This window comes from Botryllus schlosseri, chromosome 16 (genome assembly GCF_051294905.1).
Source record: "Botryllus schlosseri isolate E-star chromosome 16, Bs_hap1, whole genome shotgun sequence".
Lineage (NCBI taxonomy): Eukaryota > Metazoa > Chordata > Ascidiacea > Stolidobranchia > Styelidae > Botryllus > Botryllus schlosseri.
In genome coordinates this window covers 13,976,383-13,988,878 of record NC_137251.1, presented here as the reverse complement: position 1 = coordinate 13,988,878, position 12,496 = coordinate 13,976,383, and the positions used below count along the sequence as shown (strand labels likewise).

General features: G+C 40.0%; 1 protein-coding gene across 4 annotated transcripts; it reads left to right on the top strand.

Moving 5' to 3' along the window:
- The first annotated feature begins 2,089 nt into the window (after positions 1–2,089).
- LOC145458351 (uncharacterized) lies at positions 2,090–11,111 on the top strand. 4 transcript variants are annotated; one of them, XM_080336699.1, is made up of 5 exons: positions 2,090–3,536; positions 7,619–7,752; positions 7,860–7,916; positions 8,738–8,816; positions 10,191–11,111. In XM_080336699.1, exons 1-4 carry the CDS (start codon positions 2,776–2,778, stop codon positions 8,743–8,745), a joined length of 960 nt encoding a protein of 319 aa, XP_080192825.1. In that variant the 5' UTR covers positions 2,090–2,775; the 3' UTR covers positions 8,746–8,816; positions 10,191–11,111. The 4 variants fall into 4 exon arrangements, with proteins under 4 accessions (XP_080192825.1, XP_080192824.1, XP_080192823.1 ...); XM_080336698.1 differs by lacking the exon at positions 10,191–11,111 and adding an exon at positions 9,693–9,911; XM_080336697.1 differs by having other exon boundaries at positions 2,091–3,536; positions 7,619–7,916; positions 10,191–11,109.
- The last annotated feature ends 1,385 nt before the right edge of the window (positions 11,112–12,496 follow it).

Genomic DNA, 12,496 nt, shown 5'->3' with positions numbered 1-12,496 from the left:
CCAGTATTCATTCGGTAGACGTTGTTAGTTGTTGTTGTTGTTGTTGTTGTTGTTGTTGTTGTTGTCTATTAAAAGAAAAATTTGGCGCTTATCACCTGTTGGTCTTTGCACCACTGTCAATAATTGCGCAAGAAATGAAAAGCAGTCAATGATGGCGCACGTATTGGATAGAAGACATAATATTTCAAAAATAGCATTTCAGTGAAACGAAAGAATATCAATGCCTGAAAAAGGAAATTTCAGATCGGTGGAAAATAAAACATTCACGGCCATTCACAAAATTACGGTTGCAGGATAACACAAATTCAATTGTGAAAGGGATGATTTGATCCTCGGTGAGGAGAATTTATTGGCGGAAATAAACGTTCAATTCACCACATTTAGCAATGAGGAGAAATTGTTAGTATTTCGACTTGAATGTGGACATGCTCGATGACTATCGGATAGCCGGCGAGATACTGTTCCACAAATCAGGTCCGTCATATTTTATAGAGCGATGATCTTTTTTGTCAATATATACTTGACAACATCAAATTGCATAAATTTCCAAAGAAATACTCTATAATTTATGTTAATTCACGAAATAATTTTGGGGCCCCTTAGAGCTCGCCCCCCCTCCCCCGATTGATGGTTTAGGGTGCGGCAGTTACGGTCCTGTATGTATAGTCAAAAGATTTCGGAATCACTGAAACGTGCCAGACCTAAATAACTTCTTCTATGCAACGCTACCAACTCAAAGTGTTTTTTCTCCACGGGGCGCATAATTTTTCTCACGGGTGGCATTTGTAACGTGAGGCTAGGATTTCCAGGACAAAAATATTATATTATCACGACACGTAGCAGACGCACTATAGTTCATGGTCGGCGATTATACAGTCTACACTAGTGAGGTTCTTAACCTGGGTTCCCTGAGAAAGTCTCAGTAGTTCGCAGGATCGGTTTATTTACAATTTCATCATTTCGAAACATCAGAGGACTGCAATCAAATAAAAAGATTGGAAGGTGTCGTAACGACTTAGAGTAGTCTTTGAAATCAGACACCCACTAGGGGCCTAGGTGATGCAAATAGGAGACATGCACACTGAATGAAAAGTACAGACGAAAATTTGTGGTTCGCCGAAGGTTTACAGATTAGATATCCTACGGATTCTCCAGGTTAATAAAGAAAGAACAACTCGCCTAAACCCAGAATAATGATGCTAATGAACTCCCGCTTTCTCAAGTGATTCTATACTGACCGGTCCATTAAGGGCCACTTTTATGTAACACGTTTGGAGGCGTAATGCATTTGCGTCGTACTAGCGTGCAAGCCGCAACATCTACCCCATATGCTTATTGGCTTATTGGCTATTATCATACAAACGATAGGATTCAGTAGGATAAAAGAATCAGCGCTGGCTGCTTGTAAAAGTCAGATATCGTATTATTGGTTGGCTTTACATTGTCATATATCCCGCACAAACGAACGGCGTGTAGCCGGGTTGCTTCCTCTCATTGTGGAGTGTAGGCGGACACGTAATATCGAGATCCGGTTACGTTAATTCGTGGCATTCTCGTTGAGTTGTCAGATCGAGGACTAACACAAGGAACGTGCTTCTACCACTGCCAAGTATTTCTACCTAGCCACAACTTACGTGGAACTCAGATTACAACTCTGGCAGGTTTATCGGACGACACACGCCTTCTGCAATGAACAACAATGGCGCGGGGAAACAAGACCTGACAGAACTGACCGTGCGTTCGTCATCTCATCCGCATAAGCCAGTGTCTTATAAAAAGCCTAGAAGTGGACCGTGCTACAAGTCGGCAGATGCGGAACCAAAAATAAGGAATATCGGCCCGGTGTAAATGACCACACAATGAATACCACAAACAACAACAACAACTGACCGCGCGTCGCGTCTCGTGAGTGATCTAAATTTCGTCGTTTTAAATTCCGCGGAATGTTTTTATTATTTTCCTGGCAATGTCCATTCTCGGCCGTGTCTTTCTCGGTTATGTTCATTCTGGGTGATAGAATTCTCGAAAATAAACATTCATGGTCGTGTCTTTTTTGGTAATGTCCATTATAGGTAATAAATAGCATTCTCGGCATGTGAGTTCAAACATTTTGTGATTTCCTTTCGAATAGCGGTCTCGGAGGCAACGTATTGTATCATTGACAACCAGATTAGTGTGATATTTCAAACAAAATTATGCAGAATCAATTTAATATTCGACTGTGGTATAGGTTTATTTTATAGTCTTGTGTTCTTGTAAGCTGTTCCTACTGTCACCGCGATCTATGTAGAGAGCGATAATAAGTTACAACGCTATATTATTGCATATCTGCTTTGAAGGAATCTGCCTATGTGGCTTTGTTCGTTATCTGGAATACATCTCTCGAGCTCCCGACAAAATTAAAGCATATTTCACCTGTCTGAATTAACGTAACCGGATCTCGATATTACGTGTCCACGGCACATATAGCCTACTCCGCAATGGTATAGGAAACACTTGACAATGTTCCATTCTTCGAGCGATATCGGTGACATTGTTAACCCTAACTATACGAATTCTACTCTATTCACTGTAGCGAAGCCTACCTAAACAGAAAACACTTTCATCCTACGGACTCTATTATATTATAATATGACCTTTATATAGACTTATAATGTTACCTTTCATCGGTATGGTCAGCCGTGATAAAGGTATATAGGCCCTATACTATCAAGGAAGGATTGAGGCACGTGAAATACCAGTTTGTAAACTACTTGTTATTTTTCCAGTCTTACTATGGCAACCGTGTATCGCTACGTACGCCGATGCACGATCCTTACTTTTTTGTGGGCGAAAAGAGAACTCAAGTATTGTAAAAAATGTTATGTTATTGCGACGATTCTTCTAGCTTGCTGTGCGTTCATATATCTCTCCGAAAATACTCCCCGTAACATAGAACAGTATTCGAGTTCAACGGCAAAAGCCATTGTAGATGCTGCGACAAAAGCGAAGATAGAAGTCAAGACCAAAGTCAAAACCAAAGGCCAGACTATTTTAATAATCCTGACGCAGACTCGCTGTGGAAGCTCTTATACGGGCGAGATATTCGCTGCAGCGAGAAACAGCCTTTATTTCTATGAACCCACGTATCCATTCGGCCTCGAATGTAATTCCCATGTATCGGAGAAAGCCGAATTGCTCGGAAAGATATTGAGCTGCGATTTCAACAATCTGGACAGAATTTATGCTGATGGGTTCGAGAAATCTCATTGGGCCGACGTCGCCGGGTGTAGAAAAAACGGACTGTGCTTCGCGGGTGCTAGTTCTGGAATTCACAGTAAATACAGAAAAGCTTGCGCCGAAAATTCCCAGGAAAGTCACGGTAAATGCGGTTATCCCATGAAAGCCGACATCCTCAAAATGGTTTGCGAATCGTCTCAGTTGATAATCACCAAAACTACAAGAATTTGTACGTTGGACAACTTGGAAGCCGTATACCAACGTCTGAAGCAAGCAGGGAAAAATGTATTCGTGCTGCACCTCGTCAGAGATCTGAGGTGGGTCTGTAACGTAACCACGTAAGGTGAATCTGTGAGGTAAGAGGTATTCTATATACTGATATTCGATCCCGTGACGATGGAGTAGAAGGACTCTGGAATGGAGATAAAGAGGCATAATTGCGTGCATAGAGCCCGTAAGCAGACTCGGGCAAATATTAGATAATTCTATAATTGTCTATAATATGATTAATTAGAGCAAAATGCAGGTATTCTAATCTAATTTGTGAAAAGTTTCTATGGCTCTATATGCTCCTATTTTAAGTCAAATGTAATATATGGTATGGTATTCCTGAAAATGTTACAGCGGAACTGTATACTGCGAAACGAGCCCATGAGTTCGGTGTAGTACAGACATTTGCCATTCTCATGATTATGATTTGATATGAACATGTCGTTTTAGTTCGGATTATTTCCAATTGAAATTCTAATATTATTTGGAAAAATGCGTCTCCATAATTCCAATTCTAATGTAATTGGAAAAGCTATCAATTATCTATTTGCCAGAGGTGGTCAGTCACGGAGTACTTTTACTTTTTCGAAGTACTCAAGTAGTTTTCCTCTACTTCTGGTACTTACTCAAGTATATCTTTTTTCGCTACATCGACTTCGACTTCGTAATATTTTGTGAACTACCCATTTAATTTTTCGCTATTTTCAGTTTGTCAAGTAGAAGTGGTTTAATCCCCCAACAAGAAAGATAGCCTAAGGCAGCGGTTCTCAACCGGGGGTCCGCGAAGCCTCAAAATAGTTGACAACCTAATTTGTATTCTTTGAAATTCGGAAAATCACGAGGAAGTTTCACTTCATTACTGGTAAAACTCCAGAGTTCACATCAACAGAATGGCCGTCAGAGATAAAATATCCTACTGTGCAACTCATTTTAATTGTTAAATTGCCAATAGCCTACTAATACAAACATTTTGCTGTTTGAAAATGTTTTGTTGGGGATTGTGGGAAAAAAGTTGGATGAGTAAGGTCAATCACAGTGACTTCTAAATGTTTACGAAAATCCATATTCTCCTGTGAGGGTTGCCATGCCGTCCTTATTTCTAAGATTTGTCCTTATTTAGAAGGGCCAGGTCTTGGAAAACTCAGCAGTCCTTATTTCTAAGAAATGTCCTTGTTTTTGACTTGCGTCTTTATTTTGTCTTATTTTCAACAACTACAGAGCTTCGATCGTTTTCGTCTGGTATCTGTGTCACATAATATTCTAAAATTATGCTTTTGCGTCGAGATTTTATGACATCATAAAGGAGAGGAACTCCCGTGGCGTGCACACCACATGATGTGACTTCGAAGTGGTGAGATAGCTTGGGCAGCGATGGTATATACAGCAGTTTCGGCTGCACCAAGCTATCGCAGTGGGCATCATTTTAGCAGTAAACAGCATTACCAGGTTTTTGCTGTTTAGTCTACAGCAGAATAAGCTGTGGGGAAAGCAGTGCAGTCGACACTTGGGTTAAAAAGTAGCAAAGCTATAAATTATTGATAAATTCATCTAAATCATATTGCACATATAATTTTAGCCGCCAATAAGGCTAAATCTGAGGAGCGATTGTTTCGCACATTGCAATGTCTGCAATTGTATCATTAACCTGGAGGGCATGGGAAAGACCGCTATTTCAACTCACATTGATACGCAAAAACACAAGAAGTGTGTCATAATGACTAATTAGAGCCAGTCAATGAATAATTATTTCACGAGTCGATCAGCACCAACGACCACAGCCAACAAGCCAGCTGCCGCTGAGGATAGACTATATACCTGACATAGGCATTCCATACTGTCAAATAACAGTAATAAATCCTCGCCAACGATTGCTCATCGCAGCAATATTCCCTGACCTCAACATCGTAACGAAGTTCGCTTCGGCCAGGACCAATACTATATAAGCATTGTTACTGGAGTTCTTGCTCAATACGCTCAAAAATGATTTTGTCTGAACTTGCTTGGTGTGTACTTGTACAGCCATTTTCCATCTTGTTTGAAGCCTCTAATGACGAGGTGAAGAAGTTTAGTTTATACCCTATGTGGGCCCAAGACCAACGTGTTTTTTGGTGTGTAGGGGGGGGGAGTGACGAAGTGTTGTTTCGACCCTGAGTAAACGTAAACCTAGACCTGAACTGTTTAAGATCCATGAAGCACTTTCTAATAACAAGGAGCTGGCTGCAGCAGATTGTTTCTGCCGAAAAGCATAGAGTGTGATACGCCACGGCTCGTACAAACAACGCTTTTTTAATGCAAATCTATTTTTCGACTGTCCTTATATTTTGGTCCAAGTCGATGGCAACCCTGACACAACCAATTTTTTATCATACCTTCAAGATAAGCTGCTATAGATAGAAATAACCAGGTTGGACATTATAAGTTCATTAAAAAAATTGGTTGTCAATTTTGGTGCCATATTTGTTGCAATCATACCCAAAAGTGTCGTTGGAAGCGTTACGCGTTATCATTACATTCGCCACCACCTATACTTGTGGAAATGGATTTTCGAAACTCGTTCATATCCAATCCAAATCGAAGGCGCGGATTTTCAAGACACGACCAGCACGTATTTCAAGAAATACTGTTGTAGAATTCGCTTTGAAATAATAGAAGTGAACCTAATTTCTAAATGAATAGTATGATCTAATTTTCAAGATTAGCCATTTTGTTGCTGTTTATCACTAAGCCAACAGTTATCTCTTGCACGAGACATATGTCGATCGCACGATAATTGAGCTAAATTTGACAAAATATGTCGTGGGGGTCCGCGGGGGTCCGTTACGATCCGAAAGGGGTCCGTGAAGACAAAAAGGTTGAGAACCTCTGGCCTAAGGAATTTCGGGGCTGTTTTCACGTAGTGCCAACATTTAATTTTCATAAAAGTCATGTGATACCAAGAATTTTCGTTGCGCTTCGTGCACAGTAGATATTGTGTGACAAATATGTTTTAACGAAAGTATCGCTGAATATAATTCAGATATCGGGTTGCGTGTTCCCCTTCGCACAGCATTGTCGCCTACACGAAATATTTCATCACAGTAAGTATGGCCCCCATAACGTTTGAAACTATCGTTTCGCAATCTCTCAATAACATGTTATACCTAGAAGCCCATGACGTGTCCTAATCTGGAAAAGTGGACTTTGACTCTTTTAACGTTAGACCTGTTTTAGCAGACCACCGTTGAAACTTTCTGGACAAAAGACATGAAATATATTTACCGCTTTTTAGTAGTAGTATTTGTATTTTTCTTTCAATTACGAGTATTATACGTTGAGTTTTGATCATAGTTTTAGTTGTTTTGTCTGAAAAACATACATTTCGAAGTATAAAAGCAAGTGTAGTAATGCCTTTTATTTTCCGAAAATAAAGCAATACACTATATGGCATTTTTACGATCTGCCATATTTTAATTATCGTATAGTGATCGCGCACAGTTTTAAAGCCGTATCCGACAAAACTTCTCCGTATTGCTCTTCGACTGAACTAGGGGCCTTATAATATGGGGGAGGGCGCCATGCCATGATATTCTCTAAAACGGGGTGTTCGAGTAAACATAGAATTAGTGTCGCATTCCATATCAATACTATCATTTACATCTCATGACTGCTTATTCAGTCAAAAATTGACACATCCTGGGATGCATCAATATGAATCAAACTTTCTACACCTTCCGCATACCTCAATTAGAAGCTTTTGACAGTCCATGCGAACGCTTTACGATTGTTTTCAAAACTACTTACTTACTTGAGTAGATTTAAAGTCAGTCAATTCTACTTCTACTTCAAGTAGTTTTAGGTTGCTTAGGAAAGAAGTACTTCTACTCGTACTTGAGTAGATATTTTTCGTCGCTACTTCTACTTCTACTTGAGTAGCTTTCTTGACTACTACCTCTGCTAGTTGCCCAACTCTGGCGCGCATAGCCAATTAGCCATGTGAACGTGCGACAGTTTAGCAACGCTCTCCATATAAATGAGCTGTGATTGAGGCTCAAGTTAACGGAGCTCGACTATAGACTAGACTAGATTACTAATGTATCTATATTCAATACGCGTGAAATCAGTAACACATCCTTCAAATATGTCAATACAGGTCAATAATGTCGTCTCATTTCAAACTGATTCGCAAAGACGTGAATCAACTCGACAAACTTGCTCACGGCACGGTGAATGAATATTGCACACCACAGAGAAAAAATCTGGATTACATAAAGCGAAATCTCCAAGGTACTTATGTCCCCGCAGATACTGGGCTATGGTGGCCTATAACGAAACATTATGCATTAATTCATATTTACATGTTCCAATGTCGTTTCCGACGGGCGGTACATAAGAATTCGACACGAAGATTTGGCTAGCGATGCAGTCGGAGAGGCAGAAAAAATATTTAGGTAAGATGGGTAGTTTCCGGACGTAAATTTAACGGGGTCATTGGCTGCTAACGGATGTTTATATCACACTGAATACGCAATATAATGGTAGCCTACTCTATCTGTCGGCTATAGCCATATACGCTAACCAGTGAGATCACTCGAAATTTGTATTTGGGTGATGTTTTATTGTACAGTATATCCCTTATAATTCATCAAATCTTATGTGTGTAGTTATATCATTTATGTACTCATGTACGGACGACGTACATTGTTAAATCTCGTCCGTACTTGGTGCCAGTCTTGGGAACTATAGATAATTCTAGTTGTCAAATCACACTAATTAGAGCAAAATGTTTCTACGCTCTAATTTTAATTTTAATCTAATTTCTGGTCTTCTGGAAATGCTGCAGGAGATCTGCATAGTGTGAAACGAGCCAAGCTTGATGTACAGACATTTGCTATTCTCGTGCTTGTGAGAATGGACTCTATGACCTGATATGAACTGAACTTGAATTCAATTGACAAGTCATCGCAAATTCAGTAATTCCAATTCTAATTTGAAAAATAACAATAGCTGTGATTCTAATTCTAGTGTAATTTGAAAAAAAATGTTTAACCATAATTCAAATTCAAATCTAATTTAGGAAAGCTGAAAATTTTACACTTGTCCAAATGTCATATACTCTGCTTGGTGCGCCGTCCTCTACCGTACACTGTCCACAATAGCTCTCATCCTCTCATCTACTAGACGTGACCCGGCAGGTCGGAGATATAGAACTCGCTTTTCATTGATATCCATACGATAGTGCTGCAGATTGTGATTATAGTGTCAATTATAGGTTCATGAGAGTTGAAAATCTTCCAAATGAAGTCCGCAGCCGTATTCGAAACCTGCACCGCAAGGGAAGAAAAGCTCAGGTAACAAAATACCATGCATATAAATAATTATGATTATTCATAGGACAAAATTCAGAATCCAATGAATTTCTCCAGTCGAAATTTAATCTGTATCCCTATGTATTAGGCTCGGGCTACCGATTGTTACCTTTTGCGATAATATTCGTTTGTTTCATAATATCTCAATTTCGCGATGTTTTAAACCGTTGAAACTATTAATGAAGCGAATTCCCGTTATTAATTGAACATAAGGGTATATATCACCTGATGGTGATAGTATAGTCAGCGTATGGTTGCTCAAGTAGAAGTGGAGATATCCAAAACATACCAAAAGTACTTCAAGTGGATGTAGAATATGAAAGTCGGAAAATCAGAAAGTATAAGTATGGTTTCAAAGAGTATGGATTTGGCCGAGGGGTAGGCCCAGCATATAACACATAACATAATTAATTGGAGGTACTTTTGACATTTAAATATGTATCTTCCTGACTGACGCATAATAATTAAGGAGAATATACAAATAGTTATCATTATAAATGAATATAGTCAGTCATCGTGGTACAGGGGCTATTCCACGAAGTCTAAAAGAAAGTAGTTTTCCTTAAAAAAAACTGGAAACTAGAACTGGGAGTATGTCTTAATAGCATAAACATTTCAGTAGCTGATGTAAGTCGGTAAATCCTTCTTCAGACTCCGACAAAATAGAAGTACTTCGTCAATACCCCCAATGCCGCATATACGCCATATAAATCTCTAATCGCTGGCATATTATACTAACCGTATATCGTGCGTATTGGACGAAGTGCATCAATATTCCGTTATTCGGTTATCCGAGGTTCAGCTCAATGTCCAATTTGCCTTCGACGCTCACAACCATTTATTTACCACGTGGAATAGGGCGGAGCGTTCGGAGTGGTGCGAGATCCTAAAGAGGTGCTCACGGAATGGAGGACATTGATTCCCTTTGAGCAAGTGAAGACAATCCAAGAAGAATGCGGGGATGTGTTGAACGAATTGGGATACTTGATGTTTGCGAGCGAGGCAGATTTAAAAAATCAGTCCTTACCATATTTCGCCACCTAGAGGAACGACGAAAATAAATATTGACGCATCTCACGGCCAGCCCTATCTTACTAATAGAAAAAATCGGAGTCAAAAACGATTTGTAATTATGCACATTTATATCCCCTCATTATCTCTTCTCAAACACAATATCGGAAGACAAGATCTCTTCTTATATTAGTTACCATTACCAGTATTAAAAGGATTGCGGTGTCCTAATCTGTTGTAATCGCGACCACCGCGAGATTTACTCGCACATACTGAACTATAAGCTGGGCAAAAACCAGCAAAGCTTTTCGTTTATCCGAGAATTCACATGCGTGGCAACTGGAGGAAACAGCGACGGTCAGCTAGGGTTGATGGAATCAGCGGAAGACGGAAGCAAGGATGCGTGCTGAGAGTTCTTACCGTTCGGTTTCTTATTAAAGTTTCGTCATTTCAAAACACTGCATGACTGCGATATAATTAGAAGTTAGGAAGGTGTCGAAACGATCGACTTGGAGTAGTCTTTGAAATCAGACACCCACATGGGCCTGTGGACATAGGCCTGTGACAGGGTTTCCATATTTTAGTGGATCAAAACTACAACATAGCGTACTCCGTATCATAGCCAGGGCCACAAAGGGGCCTAGTTGTCCATCAAACAAGTCGCTGCTGAAGAGATTCGGTATCATCCTAAACATAGAAGATACGCGGAAACTATAAGAAATCGAGAAGTTTATGTATCAGTTCCACTGCGGTCATTGCCCCGAATATTTCAATGACTTCTTTACCTCGTAATCAAAAGCGCACAAGTACAACACACGTGCGTCCACGTCGTCCAAATATCATATGATCGACTGAAAAGATCATCGCTCTATCAAATATGCGGGCCCTGATGTGTGGAAAAGTATCCTGCCGGCCATCCGACAGACGGCGAGCATGTCCACATTCAAGTCGAAATACAAGCAATTACTACTTAATGAATACTATAGTCCATCCTCGAGATCATCAGACCACGACCTGACCTATCGATCTCGCCTTCCATGACATGCCACCCCATTACTTGTCGCTTGCTTTTTTCTATACTATTATATTTTACTTTTCATTCAGTGTGCATGCCTCCTCTTTACATCGCCTAGGCTAAGGCTAAGCCAAGGTGTGTGTCTGATTCCATAGACTGCTCCAAGTCGCTTCGACACCTTCCTATCTTTTCATTGTATCGCATTTTTGTGGTGTATATTGGGCTGATAAAAATTGTCAATAAACCAATGATGATGAAATTCTGGACACTCTTCAGCGCCAACTAGCGAGTTTTGAAGACATTCCCAGGACCGAAGCAACATTTTGCACCCCCATCCCGTCTAAATAGATACTGGTGTTGGGCCCATCATAGGGTAATCGATACAACTTTGGGGGGCTTACTACATGCATCTGGACGTATGACAACCCTAGCCTAGGCGATGTAAAGAGGAGGCACGCTCAGCGCACTGCATGAAAAGTAAACGAAGTTGATAAAAAAGGACAAGCGACAAAATGAGGTGGCAGGTGACTGTAGGCGAGATCGATATGTCAGGTCGTGGTCAGGTAAAGTAGAGGGCTGATTAGTATTCATTCAGTGGAAATTGCTGATATTTCGACTTGAATGAGGACATGCTCGTCTATACTGAATCAATGTCAATGCTACTTAGCCCTCCAGTTTACCGGACCACGACCTGACATATCGATCTTGCCTTCCGACGCATGTCACCTTTTCTGTAACCTATCCTTTTATATTATCTTCTTTTACTTTTCATTCAGTGTGCACTGTGCAGTAGGGTTGTTCAAAAAAAACTTTTTTTCCAAATCTCACTTGTCTAGTGACTAATAAATCGTCAGGTTGTCCAAGAAAACGATCCACACCAAATTTGACTCAATTCCAACCAGTAAAGGCCGTGCAATCTTGAATTGAAATTTTTAATTTAATAATAAAAATTAAAAAAAAAATTCTCAAGTTTTTCTGTCAACCCCATGAAATTGTTGAGCTGTCTTCAAAGACGATGTAAAACAAATTTGAGTCAATTCCGACTTGTAGAAGCGGAGTTATTTGAGTTTTTCGCTGATAATCCTCGTATTATCAAGGATAATCCGAGAATTATCAACGAAAATCTCAAATAACTCCACTTCCACTTTTTTCAATTTTCGCTAATAAATTAAAATTTTTAATTAGATCTGCGGAGTCTTATACTTGTTGGAATTGAACCAAATTTGGTGTGCAGCGTTTTTGTAGGATAACCCGACAATTTAATCAGTGAATGGCTGGAATCCGGGAAAATAAAGTTATTTTTGAACAGCCCTAGTGGGAGTGTCTGATTTCGAATCTAATCCAAGTCGTTTCGACACCTTCCTATCTTTCATTGTGTCGCAGTCTTGTGGTGTATAGAGATGATGAAATTGTCATCAATAAATTGAATCGACTTGAATTGATGGATAGCTGGCGAGATACTATTCCATACATTAGGTCCGGCATATTTGATGGAGCGATGATCTTTCGCGTCGGTCATGTGATACTTGGACGACGAGGACGCGCGTGTGTTGTGCTTGTGCACTTTTGATACCGATGTCATTGAAATTTTCGGGGCAGTGGAACTGATACAGGCTGCATCATGAGCCTCAAGGCC